This window comes from Aphelocoma coerulescens, chromosome 1A (assembly GCF_041296385.1).
Source record: "Aphelocoma coerulescens isolate FSJ_1873_10779 chromosome 1A, UR_Acoe_1.0, whole genome shotgun sequence".
In the NCBI taxonomy this organism is placed as follows: Eukaryota; Metazoa; Chordata; class Aves; order Passeriformes; family Corvidae; genus Aphelocoma; species Aphelocoma coerulescens.
In genome coordinates this window covers 74086404-74108769 of record NC_091014.1, presented here as the reverse complement: position 1 = coordinate 74108769, position 22366 = coordinate 74086404, and the positions used below count along the sequence as shown (strand labels likewise).

Sequence of the window (22366 nt, the reverse complement as noted above, 5' to 3'; positions counted from 1 at the left end):
AAATGGTTGAGATTTAGACTTCTTCTAATAAAAGGTGGTCTTAATTTTCTTCCAGATGTGGCTTCTGTGTAGCTTCACTCTGTAAACTTCTTCCTAGGCCAAGCGTGAGGAAATAAGGGAAGCAAAGCAAGAGCTGGGACAGAAGGAACAGCATTTTTGGATGGGCAGTGGTGAATCAAGAGGAAAATGAAACACCAAGAAAAGGGGCCCTACAGAATGTGAATACAGAAATGAAGCATGTTTTAAACAAAACAGTAAATGTAAAAAAATCATGCCTCTGTGGGAAAAAAAGGTCAAATATAGATATATGTTTCAGCAGCACAAGGGCTGTTGTTGACTGCAAGGCACGTGGGATCTTTGTTTCTCATCCTTTTGCTGGAGTTGACTAACTGTGTCAACTTGGACAAGCTACTAAGCCTGCCTGCATCTCAGTTTCCTTATTTGAGGCCAAATTCTCTTACTAAGTAGCCTCCTACTCCATACAGAGATTTGCTGATTTGAATGGAGCCCCTGCAGAGTGAGATACTTTTCAATACAAATAAAGTTTTGGAATCGGCCCTAATTATATTTATTACCTGCAGAGGAGTAATGTGAGACTTAACATGGTTTGAGACCCTGAGATGAAAGAAAAAGTATTTGGAATTGTTCTTTTTAATCATCTGCTGGCTTTTCAAAGTCTAATTCACAGCTGTCCTAAAATGGATAGCTACTAAATAACAAATGAAAAATCCTTGTACATATTAACTAGGTTTGTCAGGCTCCCATGAATGGACCTCTGTGGAAAATATGATTTGCTGGGGGCTACCAAAGGAAGTTGGTTTACCCTGCCCCACAGTGAGGAGCCATTAGATCTCCCTCATGCCAGAAGTTGACAGATTGTGTGCGGCTCAGCTCGGAGCGCTGTGGTGGTGGAAGGCAGGCTGGAGGCTGCCTTTGCAGATCCTCCTTTATAAACCGTAACAACGACAGCACCTTCGCAAACTTGGCTGCAGTGTTTTGTTCCGTGGTTGGGTCGGGGGCTCCTCAGTGTTGATGTGCAGAAGTTGCGAGTGGGTTTGCTCCTCGTGATTAAAGCGATCAGCCCAGACTTCCAGCTGATAATGCCTTTATACCAACACTGGACTGACTGGCCTCTGCGTGAGCCTGCTGGTTTCTAACACGTGCACTGAGAGTGAAAAGCAGCAAATTAAATAGCGTAGCTGTTGGATATTAAAAATAACAAGATTTTCTATTTGGCGTTTTTCTTAAGCCAGTGGGCATGAAAATGTTGAAAGTTTTATGGATGCTCCGTGAAAATACGTGTATGTATTTCAAAAAGTAAACTTGCTATCTCCATGCCACTGGGAGGCAGGGATGAGAGGGGGGCAAAGGACGTAATCAAATTGTTGTCGGGTCAAAACCACGTGGGTTTTAAAGGCCCTTAATGTTGTCCAGCTGCAGATTAAAGGGGGGGGGGGGGGGAGAGAGAGAATAATTAGGGCAGGGCAACTGGAAAGAATGGAGTATAGATACGTGGTCCTGTGTGGGTGTGTATGCACGTGTATGTGAAAGAACAGGGAGCCCAATTTTTTTTCTCTTTTTTTCTTTCCCCTCCCTCCCCTTACTGCGAGTTCAGTGCCAGGCCGGACACGGGCCGCGCAGACTATTGAGGCATTGTGCGCTCCGCTTCCAGAGTAGCCCCCGGCTAATCCCCGCGGCTCGGACGGGAATTTCCCCGCGGCGTGCTCCCGGCCACTGCCCCCTCTCCCCGCCGGGGCGGGCTCGGGAGCAGCCCTTCCCGCCGGAGCGGAGCGGGATGCGGGCATCCCCGAAGCGGGATGCGGGGGCTGCCGGCGCCTCCGTCCCCGCGTGTCCAAGGCCCGTTACCTGCTTGCCTTCCTCGCTTGCCAGATTTTTATCTGGATAATTGGAAGTGCGGCGGAGGCTGCGCTCCGCCAGCCAGCCGAGGCTCTGCAGCCGCGCGTCGTCCACCTTGTTATCAGGGGTTGTCTGGGCAGGGGAAATGAGAGGGAGCCACGACCGAGGGACTTCTATTGCTCGCCCGGAGAGTGGGGAAAAAAAATGGGGGGGTGTGATTAAGTAGAAAACGAGAAAACAGTTTCGTCTAACAGACGAACGGAAAGTTTATTTTTGTTGTTGTTTGAACATCCGTGTGTGTGCGTTCGTGTGCGCGCCCGCTGCTTTGGCATGTGGCTACCTTTTCCCTTGCACACAACAGGGCTGTTTGATGGAGTTTGGAGCTGAGGAAACTTTGGGTTTGTTGCCAGGACGGTTCGCAGCACTTTGTGGAAAGCAAGAGCTAACAGTGAGACCGACAGAGTGAGTGACAAGTTGTTTACAGGTTTCCTTGAAGGGGCCTCTGCTATATTTCAATCTGTCAAAGTTGCTTTTCTTCCCTCAGAACAATGCCTGATTGTTGTGCGGGGTGTGTGTGGTGGTGTTTTTTTTTTTTGGTGTGGTTTTTTTTTTTTTTTTTTTTTTTTTGGTGGTTTTTTTTTTTCCCCCTACCCAAAGAGAGAGAGAAGGAGGGAAAGAGAAAGCGAGAGACCGGGAAGGGTAGGGGGAAAGGAATGAAGATTTTTCGGAGCACGAATGCCTTTAGTAACATTTTTATGTGTCTTATATCTTCTCCCGTATTTCAACTCTGAGAGTTGATAACTGTTTCAATTTAATCAATCTGCTCTTGTTTTATCTTCTTTCTCCACTGATCTTCCTCAGCGCAGGGGATTTGCTCCTGGTTTGCCGGTTTAGGTGGATTGTCGGACTGCTTTTTGTTTTTTCCCCCCTCCTCCTCCTCCCCCCCCCCCCCCCAAACCCCCCTTATCCCCCTCCACGTTTTTTTAGGACATTGAAGGAGTTGACTTTTCCCGTTTGGCGGCGGCGGGCGAGCAGAATTAAAAGGAAAGGACAGGCCCCCGGAGGTCGCGCAGCGCGGCGGGGGGAGCTGCGCGATCATCCTGCTGCGAGCGCGCTGCCCCTTTAAGAGACTGGTCAAGGAGTCCTCGCTCAGAGCGAGCGAGCCGGGAGGGAGGGAGGGAGAGGGAGGGAGCGAGCGAGCGAGCGAGAGAGAAAAATCAATCGGTTTAGAAGGTTTGGACTCACTTGACAGGTTCAGTTGGAGGCGACCATAGGTGGCTGCTGTGACAAAGGGAAATTGTGCTTTTCCAGCATGCTAACTGACCCTGATTTACCTCAGGAGTTTGAAAGGTGAGTCGAGTTGTTGGGGCGGGGGTGTGTGTATGTGTGTGGGGGTGTCTCTTCCCCCCCCTTTTTTTTTTTTTGTTCTGTTTCGTGGTTTGTTTGTTGTTGTATTATTTTTTTTTTTTTAAATCTATCCGAGCACGCCTGTTAGCGCGCGTGTGCACGGATGGGCAGCGGGCACACGGACACGCGGGGACGGGCGCGCAACTCCGGCGCTCGGCGGCAAGAGGCCGGGGAGATGCTCCCCCCGCGCCCGTCCGCGTCCCCCCCGCGGTACCTCGGCTTCTGCAGCGCCGTGTCAGTGACCGGGGTGGCGGGCGCCGCCAAGCCCCTGGCCCCCGGGCTGTGCGCCCGCGGCGCGCAGCTTTGTTCCGCGGCCGCAGAGGCTGCCGTGCCCTCCTCCTGCACACTCTCCCCTACCCCACCGGCCCGCCGAGCCACCTTCCTGGGCAGAGCCTCCCCGCTCCTGCCCGGGGACTCCCTGGGAGGCGGTCAGAGGATGCCCGGTGGCGGCCAGGCGGGGGGTTCAACTTCCAACCTCAGGCTCCCGTCAAACTTGGGAAGGCGCTCTTCCGAGCACATGACCTTTTGTTGATCTAGCAGGAGCTCTTATTTTTAGGCAAGTTAACATCCCAGCCCTCCGTCAGGAGAACATCATTCTGCCTGAGGAGAGAGGGAAAAAAGCAAACAGAAAAAGAAAGGGAAAAAGTGAAACTCTTGCCTCCCAAGTTTTAGCCGTCGCCTCTCTCGCGGAGTGTCAAGAGCGGGGTCTGGGTATGACGAGCGGGCTGCGGGTATGACGTAGATGTGCCTGTCTCCCCCTGCCCGAAGCAGGAGCCTTCCCTGCTTGGAATTAAGTTTTTGCTGTCACTGGTAACGGCTTGTGACCTCCGAGAGTTTAGTCCTTATTTCATATGATTTGGCTCTCCTAAGAGGTTTGGAAGTGTTTTCTCAGGCGCTTGTGCATACGTCCATTGATGGTCCCGCATCCCTCCCCTCCGGCTTCTTTTTTAAAGGTTATTAATAGCCCCTTGTGCGGCTGCAGTAAACAACCCAAACTTTCACTTCTAAGCAGTAAATGAAAGAATGCCAGGATGCGCGTTACTGAGGTTTTTCTCATCTTCGTGAAAGCTACCTCCTGTATAAACATTTGGTTGTATCTGACTATGCAATACAAGCTAGGTGCTAGACCAGCTGGTTAAAAATATGCTAAGTCAAGCTGTTCATCGTTCAAACCTACTGAATTTGATAGTAAAGGCATAGAAAAGAAGGCAAGATAAAAACATTTTAAGTGGGCTGAGGAACACGCATGCAAAGGAAGGACAGGAAAGAACACTTGAATTAAAAGATCAGAGAAAATTAAAATTTGGAAATGCAGAAAAGAACTATTTTAACACTTTCAATCCTTGTTCTGAAAGTAGAACACTTCCTTACTAGAAAGTCAAATTGGCTTGGTTGCTCTACTCCAAGGTTGTCTTTAATGCAAATAATTTTCCAGACTTACTTGGAATACTTGGCGTTTTCCTTTGGTTTGTTATCATTACAGTAACAGAACAAAATTGGTTTTGTTCACGTGTGCTGTATTAACTTAATTCAACTACCTGAGGAAACTGTTACTGTTTCTGATGTCAAATTTGATCTGGCAACATGATCATCTATTTGTCTTTTTCATACAATCGATAGATTCAAGTATTTTATGTGCTTCACTAAGATTATACGTAGAAATTTATAACCAAGCAGTTTCGATTATTCTTTGAACTTTGTGATGAACACAATGCTTGTAAACTCTCTGAAGCAGAATGAAGTCCTTTCATTTTCCTGCTGGGGGACTTTTTTTTAGCTGAAGTCTCTCTGCATTATAAATATAGATATTTATATAAATTTTATATATAAGCAAATCATTTGGGGCAAGCATCATCCTTAGAATGAGCTTCTCTACTCTCTTGGTTTTTTTTTGTTTTTGGTTTTTTTTTGCCCCTAGGCATATGTTTCATTTTCAGAGATCCCAGCTTTACTCTTGTAAACATTCTAGTTAAATAATCAATACGCTGTTCTCCTTTTGCCATGCAGATAATAGCAAACAGTAGAAATGGGAAGCAATAAAAATGAACCTCAGGACATGCAATTTTTTGAAAAAATTTTTTAAACAATTTTCCCTCTGCAGTTGGAATTGGGGATACAGACCAGTATCTTTGTTAATCATTACCATTTGTTTACATTGTGTGTGTTTGACTATAGTTACACGCACATACACAGACTCAGACACTGTCCATGTAATACATGTGTGTTTGTCAGGGAACAGCCACGAGGACACACTTTCTCTTGCACAGAGATCCCTCAGTCACACAAATACCTGCAGAGTTGACGTGTGTGTGTGTACGCATGATGCACAGATCATTGTTTTTTAGATATTTATGGCAGGTTCTTTTCTTGGATTCTCAGTCAACACAGTTCTTGGAGCACATCTCTGCAGTCGCTTGGGGTCCAGCATGTCACATCTGCATGTCCCACTTCACTTCTGTTACTAATATCCATCTCCCACTATTCCTTTTTAAACTTGAATAGCAAATGACAAGGAAGTAAAGATTTGTCAGGCAAAGTTGGTTGCAGCTCAGATCTCAGAGCATCCGTATGTCTCTCAGGAGGTTGTTCCTCTTTCCCCAGTATTTTTCCCGTGATGTTTCAGTGTATCTCAGTAAACTGCAAACACTTCAGAAACTTTCAGTCACCCCAGCTGAAGAGAGCTGAATTCAGGGGACTGCTCTTCTGTGTCTGTGACCATTAGCAGGGGGAATTTACGGTACACACTTAGAATGAAAATGATCCTCAGTATGAGATGAATAAACATTCATTAATTCATTCAGCATCACTGGTAAATTGCGGTAGGTTTTGTGAATTAACATGTATAATTAATTACCGTGCAAAAAACGTGAGGGTTTTTGTCCTTTCCTGAGAAGTTCCTTGCATGCCTTTATTTCTGTTTGTGGTGGTTCAGCTGCTTGATTGAGAGGAGCATCAGAATACGTACGGTGAGGGGGATGATGTTTGCGGCAATGTTGTAGAAATTATAGCTGGAATCCACTCCATGTGTTACATAGAGAAAGGGTAACTTCTGGGATGTACTGTGTGAGTGCCTGTGGCACCCTGAATTGGCTCTAAAGGTCTTGAAAAGAATAAGTCTTTTGTGGTTTGATTTCTCTCTCTCTTTTTTTTTTTTTTTAAGTTGGGTCATTATACTTAAATATAACAAGTCTGGCCACAATAGAAAGTAAGTTTACTTCACTGAGGAAAAGGTAGAGACAATGTGGCCGGAACCATCGCGGACAGCTGGGAAATTTACAGAATGATAAAAACTCAGAAATGCCCAACATAAAGTTTTAATGTCTTAATAAAATCTGATTAATGAAAAATAGATAAGTGACTGTTTAACAATGTCCCTAGTGTATGGAATGTTCTTAAACCCAAATTAATTACTGCATATTTACATTTCTCTGTAGACTGAGAGTGAGGCTATGCTAGGCATCCGGACAGAGTGACATCCTTTCTCTTTTTCATTGTTTCCTTTACTTTTTTCATTCTTATTTTTAGCATGCCAGTTCAAGGTAAAGTGGTATGTAGTGCTTGTAGAAGAAGGAAGGATAGGTTAGTGCCTCCATGGGAAAAAAAGGCAGAGCTAGAAAAGACAAAAGGTGTAGATGGGAGTAGTGGGGATGGGGAGAGTAGAACAAGTTCAACATTTGCAGGCACCGGTAGTGAGCTCTCGGAACGTTCTCTGTTCTAGTGAATAGCTTGTAGAAAAGAAGGGCTCAAGGATGTAAAGCAAGCCTCTGCTGGGAGGAAAAAAATATACTTAGCTGCTTCACTGCTGCACTGCACGAGTCATTTTAGACTCCCACTGAATTTATTTTGGGGTTGTACCAACACTGTCAAATGGAGAAGTCATTTTCTTAAAAGGAAACTTTGCGTATTCCTAAGTGCTTTTCTTAGCTAAAGTTACCCTAAAAGCTTTATTCTGCTGCATTTGCTGAGAATTTTGGAGAAAGAATAATACCTTTCTATTACTCGGCTTGCTCAGAATGATGTTCCACTCTCCTAAAATCTACCTGTAGAAGTAAGAGTGATTATTCTTTCATTTAAAAGATTGCTTTACTATCGGGCTGAATAGCTTTTAACTTCATTGAGACATTTTGAGAAAAGGACTTCATTGCTTACGTTTGTGGTTCTAGGGGTCTGGGATTTGAAGAATAAATAGAGTGCCAGTGTAAAGCTGCAGATGCTAGTATTTCACAGTGACAAAAATTAACAGAGTTTTTTTCTCTGAGATAAGTCCAAAGGAATTAATGCATTTGTAGACTATTCATTAATGTCCTGCATGCACTAATTTAATTTGTTGTTCTTATGCTTGGCTAGGAAGAAGTTGACTGTTACAGATTACAGATTTTAATGAACATCTCAGTAATTTACCAGTTGCTGAAATTGTGAACTAGTCTTGGAAGGCAAAAGCCCAAATGAGAGAGCTGATGAGTGACACACCAGCCTGCACAATTCGACTGTTGTATTCATTGCATTTGAATCAAATTGGGAGTTTGGCATTACTAATTCTGGGTGGCTGGCTCATCATATGCATTCAAGGAGTTAATTAACACACACACAAACACATACACAGTCTCCCACCAAGCATCTTGCGGTGTTTATGTGCATAATGTGTTTGATTGGTACCTTTACATGGGCAAGGAATTGTTTTTCCTTCTCTTTCTGTCCAGAGATCTTAAATATATAAGTAGTTTACAAAATATTTACTACTTCTCAGGGAGCTTTAACAAGCATTTATGGCTTTATCATTTAGGAGGCACAGAGTATCTGGTTGAGTTACTTAAACATGAGGCTCCCTGATAGGATAGGAATATCTGTCTGTGCAATGTGATATGTCTGTAGGTGTATTAAAAACACTTTAAACAATATTTATAGAGGAAAAAGAGTGTCTCCTCCCAAGGTACAGTAACAGTTTCTTCACATGCTTTTCATACTAGACTTGAAATACAGGGTAACTTCATGTTTGTGTGAGATATCTGTGCCTTCACAACTGTTACAGAAGTCAGTCTGACATCCTCTTGACTTTCTATTTTATTGTATTTTATTAATTTCTTGTTCAGGCCTGGTTATAGCATAATTAACTCATAAGTGGAAGGGGAAAAACATGTTGACATGTTGTACCTGTACACACTGGAAGTATTCAATGGCTGTGAATTCTGTTACTGTAGTCAAGAGAAAAGAAGTGCTCACAGCAATTAATCAATAGCTGTAGTGCCTCTCTGATGATGGCAAGGAGTTGGTTGTTTAACGAGTAGCATCCTTAAAAGCAAAGAGTTTTCCACTCTTAAAGTTTCTATGGATTTTTATCAAATGTGGAAAACGTGTGAAGTCTCCTTCCTACAAAAGGTAAAATTATGTTGTATATGGGTATGTTAAAACCCACAATGCTACAAAGTAAGCAAATCATTGTCATATTACTGAATTACCTAAACCAGAATTTCTGTAACTTTTGAAATGGGCTGTTTTTCTCTGGAGCTTTGGGCTGGCTCTGGCCAGTGGGCGAGGGCGAGCGGTTGCGGGGATTTATTGACGGCGTTTGTCCCATTGCCATCTCCTCCCACAGCCCCTTTGTTGAAACACCAAAACCATAAAGTTTTCACCCACGCCTTTGCCGAGGGTGATGGTGTTGTCCCAGTTCTCCCATACCCTCCAGAGGGGCTGCCTTGCTTCAAGTGGCCTTGCCCATGCTGGGGCTGGGCACCAGGGGTGCTGTGGGGAGTTCAGTGTGCCATAGCCTCCGCTCGAAAGACACTGCTTGTTGTCTCCACAGTGAGCCCAGCTATGCCAGCTGGGAAGCCAGGAGTCTCCAAAAGTTGTTCCTGAGCCCACATGTCCTTGTGACAGTGTGGAAGTTCTGTGCACAGTAGTTGTTGGGAGACAGCAAATTTAGACAAGGTTCTGGAAGAATTTTGGTGAGCGAGCGCTGCTTGCAGGGGCCGTGGGACTTGAAGAGAATGTGAGAAGTGAATGGAAATTGTGAGGTGTACAGTAGTAATTCAGAGAAGCTGCCTGTCTTTTTAGGATAGGTGCAAAATTAATTTATTTAATTGTTTTAAACAGAGTAAGAAGGAAATGTTGAATTCCATTTGCTAAAATTATCAGATGTTAGTATGAAGTTCAGGTGCTTCCCATGGTATTGGGGGAGCTGTTTGTTTTGAAAGGAATTGGCAAACATTTTCCAGCGTCCTGGTTTTGATCTGGCTTGGCACTTCTCTTTAACTCATCCTTTTGTCACCTCATTTAAAGAAAAAAAAGCAATTCCAACGTGATGATATTATTTTTTACTTGTGGAACTCAGAGTTGAAGTGAAAATGAGGAAAAGCTTGCGGCTCGCTTTGGAAGTTTGAAATGGTGTTGACCTTGTTTCCCTTAAAAGTATTGTGGGATTAATCAGGTAACATTTCTCAATTCTCAAATTGTATTTATATTTTGCTATTTTTGAAATTTATTTTTAGTATTCCGGATTTCCTTTTCATACTTACAGTTTTTTAAAGACCAAGTATTGAAATTCATATCGGTATATGCTTTTTGAGATTTATAATAATTTTATTTTGTTTTGCCATGCACTTCTGGTTTTGTGTTTTCTTAAGTTCATATAGACTGTCTTAAATTTTTTGGGTTGTTTTTTTTTTTTTTATATGATGTGGGTATCTGACTGCTATTTGATCTAAACATGCCATAAAATGTTGCCTTAGTGCTAATTTTTCTTTGTGATTGTATTATACTCTTATTACTACTCATTTGTTTCTGTTGTAATATAATTCTGTTACTTTTGGGGGCAAAAATAGAAGCAGAATGAGTGGATATTTAATTTTCTTCTGTGACTATTCAAAATTTTTTTTAGTGGTGAGTAATTTGTGAGAGAGGTATGGGCTATTTTTGCAGTTAAGATCATTGTCTACATCTAGTGTTCTTCATGGACCTTTGTAGCTCTACAGAGAAAAGACTTAGGAATGTAGTTCATGTGAGGAGAAACCCATACAGTTTGTCATCCTCTTAAGTTCTTTGGTGCTGCGCTTAATTGTTTTAAGAATGTGGGAATGAAGAAACTGACCCAAGTTTCATTGATTGATCTCAGAGGTTGGGTATGGCCAAAGTTAATGTATCTGACAGCGAGCTGGACTTACTCGCCATTGCCAGCTCAATAGCTTGCAGAAGACCAAAAGTAAAGAAAATATTAGTGGTTCAGAACATTTTTTAATGCTGTTATTCTTTTTTTTTTTTTTTTTTTTTTTTTTTTTACACCATAGTTACGTGAAAATATTTCTCCCAGAATTTTTTTGCCATTTAAAACAGCGAGCCTCCCAAAATCTCAGGAGCGTGTGCACCCGTCCGCACAGATCTGTTTGTGTTTGTCCTCTGTGGTTTGGAATGTCTCTCTGCTGGGGTACATTAAGAGACTGCACTTCAGTAGAATGTGATGAACCTAAAATTCATCAGAGTGTGAAAGACCAAAGTGTGTCTTTGCACACCATTTTTATAATTTGGAAGTACTCCTTGATTTAAGAGAGAGAATGCTTAATCAAGGGCAAGAAGCATAGGGCCTCCTCTCACCTTTAGGGATGGCCTGCCTAAGTTAGGACTAAAGCACTTCAGCGGAGCTTTGTGCTGGGAGGGAGCTGTAGTTCTGAGTGCTCTATCAGACTGCAGAGAAGTCTTCAGTTTCCAGATAAATTCCCTTAGCGTCCTCATTACATTCACTATGTAAAACAAGACTGAAAACATTTTCTCCTAAGGTTTACTCAGGTTTCTGTTCGTAGGGTTTTGTCCCTAAATTTTGATACCGTGGCCTCACCGGGGCAGAGGCTTTTTTGGATAGAAATGAGATGTGTGGGAAGGTGATGGTTGGAAAGGGCGGAGGGAAGGATGTTCTTACCCATTTGGCATGTCTATTAACAAACTGGGTCATTTTGCTGTGTTGTATTTACATGACTTGTTCCTGTGCTGGTGTGAAATGTGAATCACCAAAACATGATGATTATTTAAGAAAAAAATAGGCTAAATGAAACATAACTGAAATAGAACTGAAAGGCTAAATGGAATCAAGTGAAAACAGAACATGCAACATTATTCTTTTGGTACAGTTTCCTTCTGCAGTTGCTGAGTAAAGCCAAATAGTTTTTTTTTCCATGTCTGTTAAAAATATCTAGGCTTTTGAATTCGACTATAACAGGGACACAGAAAATACATTTCTCTCTTCAGGTTCAGGCTTTGATTTGTCTTTTGCTCCTGGGTTTTGGACACTGAAGTAGAAATTTATGGTGTGTTTTAAAGAAGACTGCTGGTTCTCATCTTTGTCAAAAGCCTATGAACATAGAGCTGATTCTGGTTTTGCAACTGAGATTAGAATTTGGCAGAATTTCTCAGTGGAAGGCTCTCCTCCTTTGCTTATGTTTTGTAAGTTCTGCTCACTTTTGCTGTTCTTGCCTAAAGTCTGAAATGAATTGTGTGACTCGGGAATGCACATTAGGTGTTTGCATGAAATACCAGGCAAAGTATAGGGATACTGCTGTGCCACTCTCAAGTATGCTGTGCATCTCTTCCATAGATAATCTTCATGTGTATTAGTGTCATTGATTTAGTGTGTTTTTGTAGAGTGCAAGCATCCTGAATCAGGACCCCATTATGCTTGTCACTGTACAAACACAAAAAAAAGAAGGTTTCTTTCCATTCCACAGAGCAGCCTTTGTGCTTAGAGCTTAGAGTAATATAAATGTGCCTTTGTATGGGGAAAATTCAGAAACAGGGAGTAGGTAAGAGATCCCTGGCATGGTTCATGAATGAGATTTCAGTCCTGAAGCCATGCTTAACAATTTATAAATTGAGCAATATATGTGTATGTGTATTCTCTCTCTGTATTTTTTCCAGACACATGTATGTAGAAGTTGCTTTACTGTTCCTGATTTTATTAATAATAGATTTATACTTCCTGTAAAGTCTTTTGATTAGGAATTCAGAGCATTTGGTAAGCATTGATATACAAATCATGAAGATTTCCGGCTTTTTAGATTGAAAAGCAAGATTAGCCTCAACCTATAGATGAGTAAACTGAGGAATGCTGTCACAAAATCTTTTGCATGTGCGGGTTTAAAAAGTGGAGACACTGACTGCTAGTCCTGTTTTTTAGCCTGAAGACACCCTCCTTTTCCTTCTTGAGATCCTAAGAACTGCAAATTATAGACTTCTCTCTGTCCAATTATAATTGCTAAAGGTCTCATTCTAGCAAGATGAACTATAGTATTCAAATCGCTTAAGTATGTAAAATAGGGACTATGGACTATAATTAATAATATAAATTAAAGAAATATTTGCAGCCACAGTTGTATTGTTGAGGTCTGGGAGGGAATACTGTCTGTAGACCCTCCAGTTACCTGAGTGTGCTTCTAAACTAACTCCTTACCTGGGGCAACTTTGGATAACTGGAATCTGGCAGCAGCACCCGCTGTGTTTAAGCAGTAATTTGGGAAACTGTGTGTGCTACTAACAGGTAAACTTTGGTCCTGAAGAACAGTTAACATCTTGAGCCATATGTACCAGAGCTGTCACAGGTTTTATAACCTAAGGACCAGGCATGAGGGGAATCCAGGAAAAAATTGTTCATGTGGAGAGTATTAATGTGAGGAACAGACTCCACTGCAAGCAGCAATGTAGGCAGCCACAGTGAGCAAACCAACCAACCAGCCTAAAAGCAAAAAACCCCGCTGCAGAACACAAAATGCACTGTGATTCCTACCCAAACGTTTGACATTTGCTTTTTAAATGAGATCCAAAATGAAGGAAATTATACAGGGTTGTTAAAAGGGAGGAATTATTTTCTTATTCACGTTAAAAGTAATTCTAATCCATTTTAGTGGGTTTTTTTTCTTGTTTCCAACTGCGAACTCAGTAAGAGTAGAGCTGAAATGCTGAGGTCAGCAGGTAGCTTTAGATCTAGGCTGTGTGTTGCATCCTTTACTACACACTTGGGAAAATGGGTATAAACTGAAGTAGTCCTGGGTGGACTTGACCTCTGTTGCCTATGAATATCATGACTGAGCTGTTAAGTTATTTTCTTTGATAAGCTTTTTAAGAGAGACATTACTTTCAAGATAATGGATTATGATCAGGCCAGTTCCATAGTGTTTCTGTAGTAGTTATTCAGCAGTGTGTTCACAAAGACCTATTTTGTGATAGGGCCAGTCAAGGCATCCTTTAAAAAAGTACCCATTCATTCTGAGTGTTTGGACTCAGGAGCACTGGAGTTCAGTGTCAGATCCTAAAAATGTCGGCCTAATTAATTAACGTCCTGCTCAACTCTATGAAGAAGGCTGGTATTCTTCACCCCAGTACGCCACGATGGCATGAAATGGTGACTCATGAGGAGATCACTGAGCAGAATCCTGACTTTCCTTAATCTGCAGCAAACTTCCATGGGTTGCAATGCCGCCAGAGTTTCTAAAGCCTCAGGAGGGATTTCTGCAGGCTTCAGCAAATCTGGGGATTTCGGAAGTTCCATCTTGGTGTGCTTTGACAACAGGTTAACTATCTTTTTCTCCTAAACAACATGCATGCTTGGCAGATTAGAATGATATGAATGGCCGTGATGAAAATGTACCTGAATTATGCCAGAGCTAACATCTGGACCTTAGTGGACTTGGCACTGCGCACAAAATCAATCTTGGTTTTGAAACTGTGTGTTTCCTGAGGTACTAATTCCCAGTTGTGGCCACCACGGCCTATAGAGAGACCGCTGCACAAAAATACCTTCTTCCAAATATACATTTATTTGATAACCCCAGCTTTCAAAAGTGTGACCTCTGTTAATTTGTCACCCGGCAAATTATTGTCACCTGTTCACTGATTCCGTGAGAAGCCCAGGCAGACAGCAGAGCCGCATGCTGGTAAGCATTTCTGGTTTTGCTGTTTGTGGTAATAAGCAACCCACTTACACTGAGGTACCTGCAACTGACATGACCAGCCATGAGTTGTCCAGTGTAGCCAGGAGCAGGTTTCTCTTGTCTGGAACTGATTCCTCTAGAGCAGCTGAGCCTATCTTATATTTTCTTTTTTAATAAGCTAAATGGTTATCAGATAAGTTAGACAAAGTCTTTCTCTTAAAATGATCTACAGAATTTCCTGCTCGATGTTTCTTAGGAAGATGAAAACAAGATGAATGTAGTTTCTGCTGTTTTATTTGGGTAGTTTGACGTGGAAGCCTGTATTTTTAAAAGCTGCTGTAAACACTTAAAGCAAACAGAGCATTATTTTAAAAAGAAGATAAATACAATAGCTTTTTACATACACATGCAGTCTATTGAAAGGCCATCCAAAGCACTGATACCAATTTAATAAGATGATCTTTTGCCTTAATTATACATCTGGGAGATATTAGCTGAACATTTTGTGGAGAACTGTGAATACCTTAGTTGCCAGTTGTCTAAAGTGCAGCTAATGATTGCTTCAGTGCCAGTGTTTTGATGGCTAGAACCTAGGCCTGAATATGAATACAAAGAACTCCATCTAAAAAAACCGCATGTGCACACACGCTTTTTATACAAAACAGATTTCAACCATCTGCTTGGCACTTAGCTTTGCAACTATAGGCTCTGATATGAAAGGGAGCACTGTCCAGATTATGAAGGGTATCACTTTTGTTGGCACCTTAGAAAAATCCCAGTGTTTTAGAAAGCTTGTTTGTCCAGTGGTTTTCTTCAGGGGAATAATGAAAACAACACCCTTAGCCAAAACGTTGTGCCTTCCGTCGTTTCTCTGATGGCAGCATCTCTCTTACCCTTGCAAAAGATATTTTGTAGTGAGGAAAAGTTTCTGTTCTGCACCTCAGCATTTCCAAGTGTATCAGAGGAGTTTAGATGAGTGGCCCTTGGATCTGACACCCCAGATGGTTTATGACACAAAGCACTGTTTGCTTAGGAATACGTTGTATAGCAGAGTCTGTTGCCCAAGCACTGCAGAGCGTGTAAAATCAGCATGGAAGTTAATGGACCAAAAGCTCTTCTGAATTTAACACTTTCCATTTGATCTGAATTTACAGCTTTAAATCAGGACCACGGTCTTCCTTTAGTGGTGCGGTGGTGGAAAGTAAAGTTGATACCGTAAAGTACAGGCATATAATACAATCGTTTTGATCCAATCTGTTTAAAGGTTGAGAATGAATGAGACTGACTACAACCATTGGTAAAACCCTATTTAGGAAATATATAGCTATATAAAAAAAATTTTGAAAGATAGGAGATTTGGGTATGTGGGACTTTGGTACTCTGACTAGTTCATGTTTTACCCTTAAGTTAAGCAGAGGAAAATTCACCATACAAGAAAAATAAATAATCTGTGGAGCTTTTACTCTTTGTTAGCAACTGTCCTTAAAATATGCAGGACAAAAGAATTATTCTTTCCTTTTCTTCTTTGAAATGACTTGGTAGTATTTTCCCTTAGGTGCATGTTTGGAAAAAGATGGCAAAAATGCAACCTCCTGTGTGTAACAAAGCCTCTGTGTTTGGCCATCCAGTTAGTGCCGTGTCACATTAGTCCTGCATTGTTAACACCTTTGGACAGGGCTAAAGGTTCCTTGCTGCTGTGTCTAGGTAGCTGCTTATGTCAGTTCATAATGCTTCTGGATGCTTTCCTCAGTAAATGCACTTTGATTTATAAGTAGGGCTGGATTGTTTGCTTCCAAGATGTCAGGAGGGTGAATAAAAGGACCGATTGATACTTACATTCTCGTTTTATAAAAATTGCATTTTCTGTATGTTACGTGTCTCAAGAAAGTGCTGCTTTAAACTATTACGTTTTATTAGCCTGACTGGCTTTTTGTGGAGAAGATCCGAGATGCTGAAAGACAGATAAAGTTGGATTTCTATGGATAAAATGATGATAATGTTGGAAACTTTAAAGCTTCTGCATAGTTTTAGTTGAATCATGGACAGCAAAAATCTGACTCTTTTAAAAAAATGTGTGTGAAATAAGCCTTAACAGTAGTAATTTTTTCAATCCCAGCAAGAAAATAGGCTTTCAGCCCTCTATATTCTTCCCATCCATTCTCTTCTTCAGCTGTTTCCCTTGCACAATCTCCCCACATGCAGTCAGACTTGCTTTCTACATTTTTATGAGGAGCCCTGTTATTCTCCCAGGTAGGGATTAAAACAATAAACCTGTTAAGCTAAAGGAAATTCTGAGGCCCTTTAAATGATGATCCAGATGGAAAGAAGCCAGTTTTCCCACCACGGTGTCACCATGCCTCCCTATAGCAACTCTACTGGAGCTACTTAACCATCTGATTAATGAAGCAGTTCTTCATATTGCGTGTCATAAAATGGGTTTCTTCAGGAGTGGGAAATAGCAGCCTATCTGCCGTTGAGCATTAATGATTGCACAAGAATAAGCTCCTGTATTCAGGGATGGGGGAGAAGGAACTCTGTAAAAAAAACAGTTTTGAGTGAATTCATAATGAGACCTTTGCTGTTCAGCCTTCGTGTTCTTTGAAATTTTAGAGGGGAAAGTTTTCTTGACCAATGTCAACAATTTGGTAATTTTCGTTGCTTCCCCTCCTCCCTTTAGGTAATGTAGTCGTATTTATTGTCAGTTTATTTTCTGTAGATTCCTCCAGACCTCTGCGGTTGGGAGGGAATTCTGGAGCGAGTACAGGGCAAGGTAAATTAGAGATGGCAGTTGGTGGTGTGGGTGTAAGGGTTGGGAAAAGGAAGGAGGCAGAGGGTATGAGAATGCAGCTACAGTTTTTAAACAACCTGCCGATTGTCCCCCGTTTTATTAAAATGGCAGCTTTTTAAGTGAGATTCCTGAACTGTTTAATCTGATTTACACTGTTAAGACTAAGTTCCCTCATGCTCTAAATGCGAGATGAACAAATATCTTGACCTCTCCCTTCTTTATTTTCTTCTCTTTTTAATTTCCTCTTTCTTTTGTTTCCACCACTAAAATTCTGGTTGTGTCTCTTTCTGGTCTCTTAGTGTTGGTTTTAAAGAAACTGCTGCATTCTATCACCCTTCCCACTAAGTTTAGCCATCCAACCTATGGAAAGCTTGATATGGAGAGAGGATGGTTTACAGAGGAGGGTGCTCTTGGTATGTTGTGATTTTCACTGAGTTTGTGTTACCCTCAGGTCACAGTTGCATCTGCATTAAATATGGGTGCACATGAGCAGGTTCAAAGGTTGGACTTCAACTGTCTTTGTGGCTTATATTTTCATAATCCCAAATAAAATGAGGTTTCCAATACGTAGGTATCAAATGGCAATGGAGTATCAGCCTGCCAGTTTCTTTGACTGTGTAGCTCCAGAGTACGAGGGAAGGTGAGGTCAGGCGCATGTCAGTGCAGAACTTTGGAAATCCCTTGAAGCCTTACATGCTACTTGTTCCTTCGAGGAGGCCCTAGGTAGATAAAGATTTGAAAGTCTCCAGAACAAAGTTGTCTCCTACATTTCAAAGGCTACATAACATCTGTACTTTAAAAGATTCTGATGTCATATTTAACACTGAAAGCAGGAGGAAAGGATGAGCATGTGTGTAGAAAGAGTACATGATTTTCATAAAGAAATAAAAAATTGTTTGGGAAAGCATTGCATGTGAGCCAGCAAGTACAAAGCACTTGGGAGTCCTTTTAGAATTTTGGGGTACTTCTAAGTGTTTTTAATCATTTGGCTCATGCATCCAACCTTTTTGAAAATATACTGCTTCCATGGGTGTTTTGGGGAAAAATGAGAGCTTGTTTTTCTCTCTCCTTATTTTAATATGTATGAAACATGAAAGTGAGTGCCTGAAATAAATTGTTTGACATTTTTAGACCCTATATCAGGTAGAGTTCAATAAAGTAAGACGAGTGCATTGTAACTGAGAACTGTTGTGCAGATGACTTGTTTTTCCTTTGAGATGAAAATAACCCAGCTGAATAGGAGGCTCTGTGTAGCACCAAGGAGAGGGTCTTTTATTGTGTTTTTTAATTTTAAAAACACTTAGGGAGAGTAACAGGTAAAAGTTTAATTTCACCAGGCACCAGGTGCCTATGTCAGTCCAGTTTTCAGCTCTTCTGGACAGTTTTAGAAAAGAGAAGAAGGACTGAGTAAGTCCAGAGAGCAGTGTTAGCTCCCACCTCCAAAGCTTTTATTACTGGCTCTTCAGCAGCTCCGGGTAGTGGGAACATCCCGGGAAGTTTGTTCTTCCTCTCCCTTTGCAGTATCGTGGTGTGAATAAACAGAGGCTGTGCTTGTCACTTGGCCTCCTTGCACAAACCTCACATTCATGTGCGATTGTGAGGCTCTGTCCAGCTCCCACTGAAAACAATTGTGAGGCTCTCATTGACTTCACTTGGGTGTTGGATTGGGCCCATTAGACGGGAAGAAAATAAAGTGGAAGTGTTGTTAATGATGCCTATTGATGCTTTTCCTGGCACAAAGTACTGCAGATAATTGTTTTTAGATGAAATGCAGTTGCAGCTAAGTATTACATTTATTAGCTTTTCAAAGGAGGGATAACCAAACTGGACATATGGGGTATTTGAAGTGTGATTGTGTGAGACTAAGATAATTTCAGGAGAATAGCTTAAGTCGCAGGATATGTGTGATGCCCTTTGTATACAAGATGTGGGATTGGGAATTTATTTTGCATGCACTGGTTCTCACTGAGAAAGAACCCAGAATACAAATATATAGTCATATTTAGAATATATGAGGAGTGCAGCCTCGCTGCTGTAGACTTCAAGACCTGTTAATCAGGCCTGATAGTGATGTGATCTCTGGAAATACTTGAGTTAAGTAGGTTTAATCCTTATTAACAGTAAGTTGCTTGAAACCGTTTTGGGTAAAGTCTGGGAAGGAATATAGTAGATTGAACACACAGATAAAGGCCCTGTTAGGCTTTGAGTGACTTTGATTCCTTTGAAGTTCTGTAGGTTTTGGACTTGTTAAAGCATCAGGCCATGAGCAAAAGAATTTTCAACTCATCTTCAAATTTTTCTGCTGTAATTTTTCAGTGTCATTTTCACATTAAAATGGGGCACTACTTACATTTCTGGTATAATTTAGGTGTTTCCCCAGCCCTCACCATGACTTGGTTAAGACAAGCAAGACAGGAAGATTAAACAGTCTGTTTTTCTTAAATCTTATTCTGGAGTGTTTGGGTTAAATGATGTATACAGTTTCTCCAGGTTTTGGAATGTTTCCTGTTGAATTCAGTGTGATTTAGCTGTGGATGACTGTGATCCAGAGCCTCTTCATAACACAGAGATAGGAGAGGACAGTGCTTGTTTCAGTGCTTTCTTCTCATCCATCGTGGGGGTGGAGGGAAGAAATGAAGTGGCAGGGCTTTTGTCGCTACTGTTTTTTGGAAATGTGTTCAAAGAACTATTTTGGAAGATGATGGTGAGGTTGTTCCTACTATTTGCACTGCATTGCCAAAACATTGTGCTCTTGTATGAGGTAATAGATGTGGTTTGTGGCGATATTATGAAAACATTGGTTTGTTATGATGATTGCAGAAAAAATCCCAACTACATGGTAACGTATTTGTAATATTTTATTGAAGTGAAACATGGAAAATACAGCATAGCTTGGAGTGCCCTTGGAATGATTTAATGTTTCAGGAATGAAGAAGCTATTGTGCAAAACTGAAGTGGGTGTACATGACATCAGTTAAAGAATAGATTTTGGGCCATTTAAGCATAGTTTAGTTTTTTTATTTGTGTTTCTTTTGGTGTGGGGTTGTTCGGGTGTTTTTTTTTAGTATCCCTATTACATGTTATTCAGTTGGTAGCAGGATGCACTTTTACATGGCTAATAATCCAGATTAGAATGCCTTTTTTTTTTTTCCCTGTGAAATGTAGGCAATATTACCTAAAAGATAAAAAGATAACGGCTGCTGTTGTAGAGTAAGGAATGGGACATGGTTAACACCTAACAAGTTATACAGTGTAGTCATTGAAGGATGTCTAAGTGTATAGGTAGAGGCAAGAGGACCACAGACTCATTCCTCTCAATATCTAGTCTTGAGGTAAGGAACTCAGAAAAGTAAACAGGAAGAGATTCATGCTCTCGCTTCACACACTCCAACTGGACAGGCTGAGCTCCTGGGTTTCCCAGCTATGCTGACTGAGAGGTTTGAAATGATTTTTTGATTTTTTTTTTTTTTATTTCCTCTTTGTTTACACAACCTATTTTTGTTTCTTGCTTGATGTTAGGTAATGGGCGATATTAAGTCAGAAAGATTGGACCTTTTATGGATTTTTAATTTTTTTTTTTTTAGTTTTAAGGGAATACAATTAAAGCAACACATTATGTCCAGGACACTTAAACACCCTAGGTGTATAAAACTACTTGTTTCCTACTTTGACAATTTTATATGCCTGCTAAGTGTGTGAGTATTTCAGTTCTAAAACTCCGCTTCATCTGCATGTGGTGTCTTCTATCGTGTTCAGATAATCAAGCCAGAATCTCTAAATGTTTAGTTAGGAATGGTCTGCATGAGAGCACCATAGGTGCTTCAGATAAGTGTCATCTCTTTGTATGAGGAGTAGGTGCCAGAAGAGGTGCATTAGAACAGTATGTCACTGAACCAACAAACCAGCACTGTGGTTTGCTCCATCTTCCTTTTTTTCATGTGACTTTTTTTCATCTTTTTATTGTACATTGCAAAAGACTAACATATTTATCATTCAGAGAGCTGCAACTTCTACAGTATTTTTTTACTGCCTCTTGGTAATGACATGTCTCCTATAAAGCAGAGCAGGATCTACAGCAGAGATGTAATGAATGACCACAGCCAGTGACTGTGATGTGCAATTGATTTCTGTTTTTTGAAAATATACCCTTGATAATTAGTCGTTTGGCTGAACTACCCTATTCTTCTTTATATGAGTTGTGTACAGAAAGAGGCATGATACATGTTATTACTCATATAGCTGTGTCAATAATGATATAAGCTATATAGATGTGGAAAAAATGGACTAGAATAAATAATGGCAGAGAACGGAACTAAAATATTTTCCTTTAGGTAAATAGTGGCACTTTATGGTGTGTTAGAAAAACCACAATCTCAGAACAATTATATAAAATAAAATGTCTAAATATGTTATAATCAAGTCAGTGGGGTACTTTTTCTGGGTGCCTCCTTTTCTACTTTGTGTAGGGATTTGACCAAATGCGCAGCATGAAATTTATTCTGTGAAGAAAGTGATATTTGGGTTCATGTTCTGTTTGTACAGGAATGTCCTTTTATAATGCAAGAGGTAATACCAGACTAGCAAAGCAGAACAGCTAGACTTATGAGGTGTGGGTTTGTAGAAACTCACCACAGATTAATGAACAAGGAGAGATTAGTAACTTATTTTCCTGATGTTGTAAAGCTCAAAATTAAATGCCCAGAGTTTCTGTTAGAGTCAGTGGCAGCTGGAAATGCTGAGATCTTTGCAGATTTAGGCATCCTTCTCCAGTGCTTCAGAAGGTGCTAAAGTTAGAAGGAGCTTTTAACTCTGAGGTCATTTGGCCTCACTGTCACAGAATCACAGAATGGTTTGGGTTGAAAGGGACCTAAAAGATCATCTCGTTCCAACCCCACTTTGAAAGACAGGAATGCCACCTGTTTGATCTGGTTGCTCAGGGCCCCATCCAACCTGGCCTTGAGCTATTAAATGCTTGTCCTTAGAACATCCATGGTCTTGTTGCAGAGTGAAAAGGGAGCGGAAGAAGGAATGACACAGGAGGGAAATGGGGATGGGATGGGACGGCTTACATGGGTGCCCTTGCATGAAAGATACAGCTACCTGCTTTCTGTCCCACTTTTTGCATTTGAAATGGATGGTGACACGATACTGGGCCCTTGGCTCTTGTTCTTGGATTGTTTTTAATTCTTTTGGGTTTTTTTAAGTCATGGCAGTGGGTCATTCAGAATTGCTTCATTTTGTTCTGTAACCAGGGTGAAGAGGAAGGTTTGGTTGGCAATTTATAGGTTGGGGAGGGTGCTGCTGGAAGTATATAGGGATAGCAAAAAAGAAGGGAAAAAGGGAAACAAAGATTGTTTTAGTCTTTTTAAGGTGTATGGCTGTACAGGTTTTGAGATTCATCACCAGC

At 41.2% G+C, this 22366-nt stretch overlaps 1 protein-coding gene across 4 annotated transcripts in view; it reads left to right on the top strand.

The window, feature by feature from the left end:
• The first annotated feature begins 1511 nt into the window (after positions 1–1511).
• Positions 1512–22366, top strand: part of SOX5 (SRY-box transcription factor 5) — a 288474-nt gene continuing 267619 nt past the window's right edge. For all 4 annotated transcript variants that reach the window (XM_069003507.1, XM_069003506.1, XM_069003505.1 and 1 more), the window contains exons 1-3: positions 1512–1540; positions 2219–2319; positions 3110–3207. In XM_069003507.1, the coding sequence (XP_068859608.1) occupies positions 3170–3207 (38 nt within the window). In that variant the 5' untranslated portion in view covers positions 1512–1540; positions 2219–2319; positions 3110–3169. The remainder of the gene's footprint in view (positions 1541–2218; positions 2320–3109; positions 3208–22366) is intronic.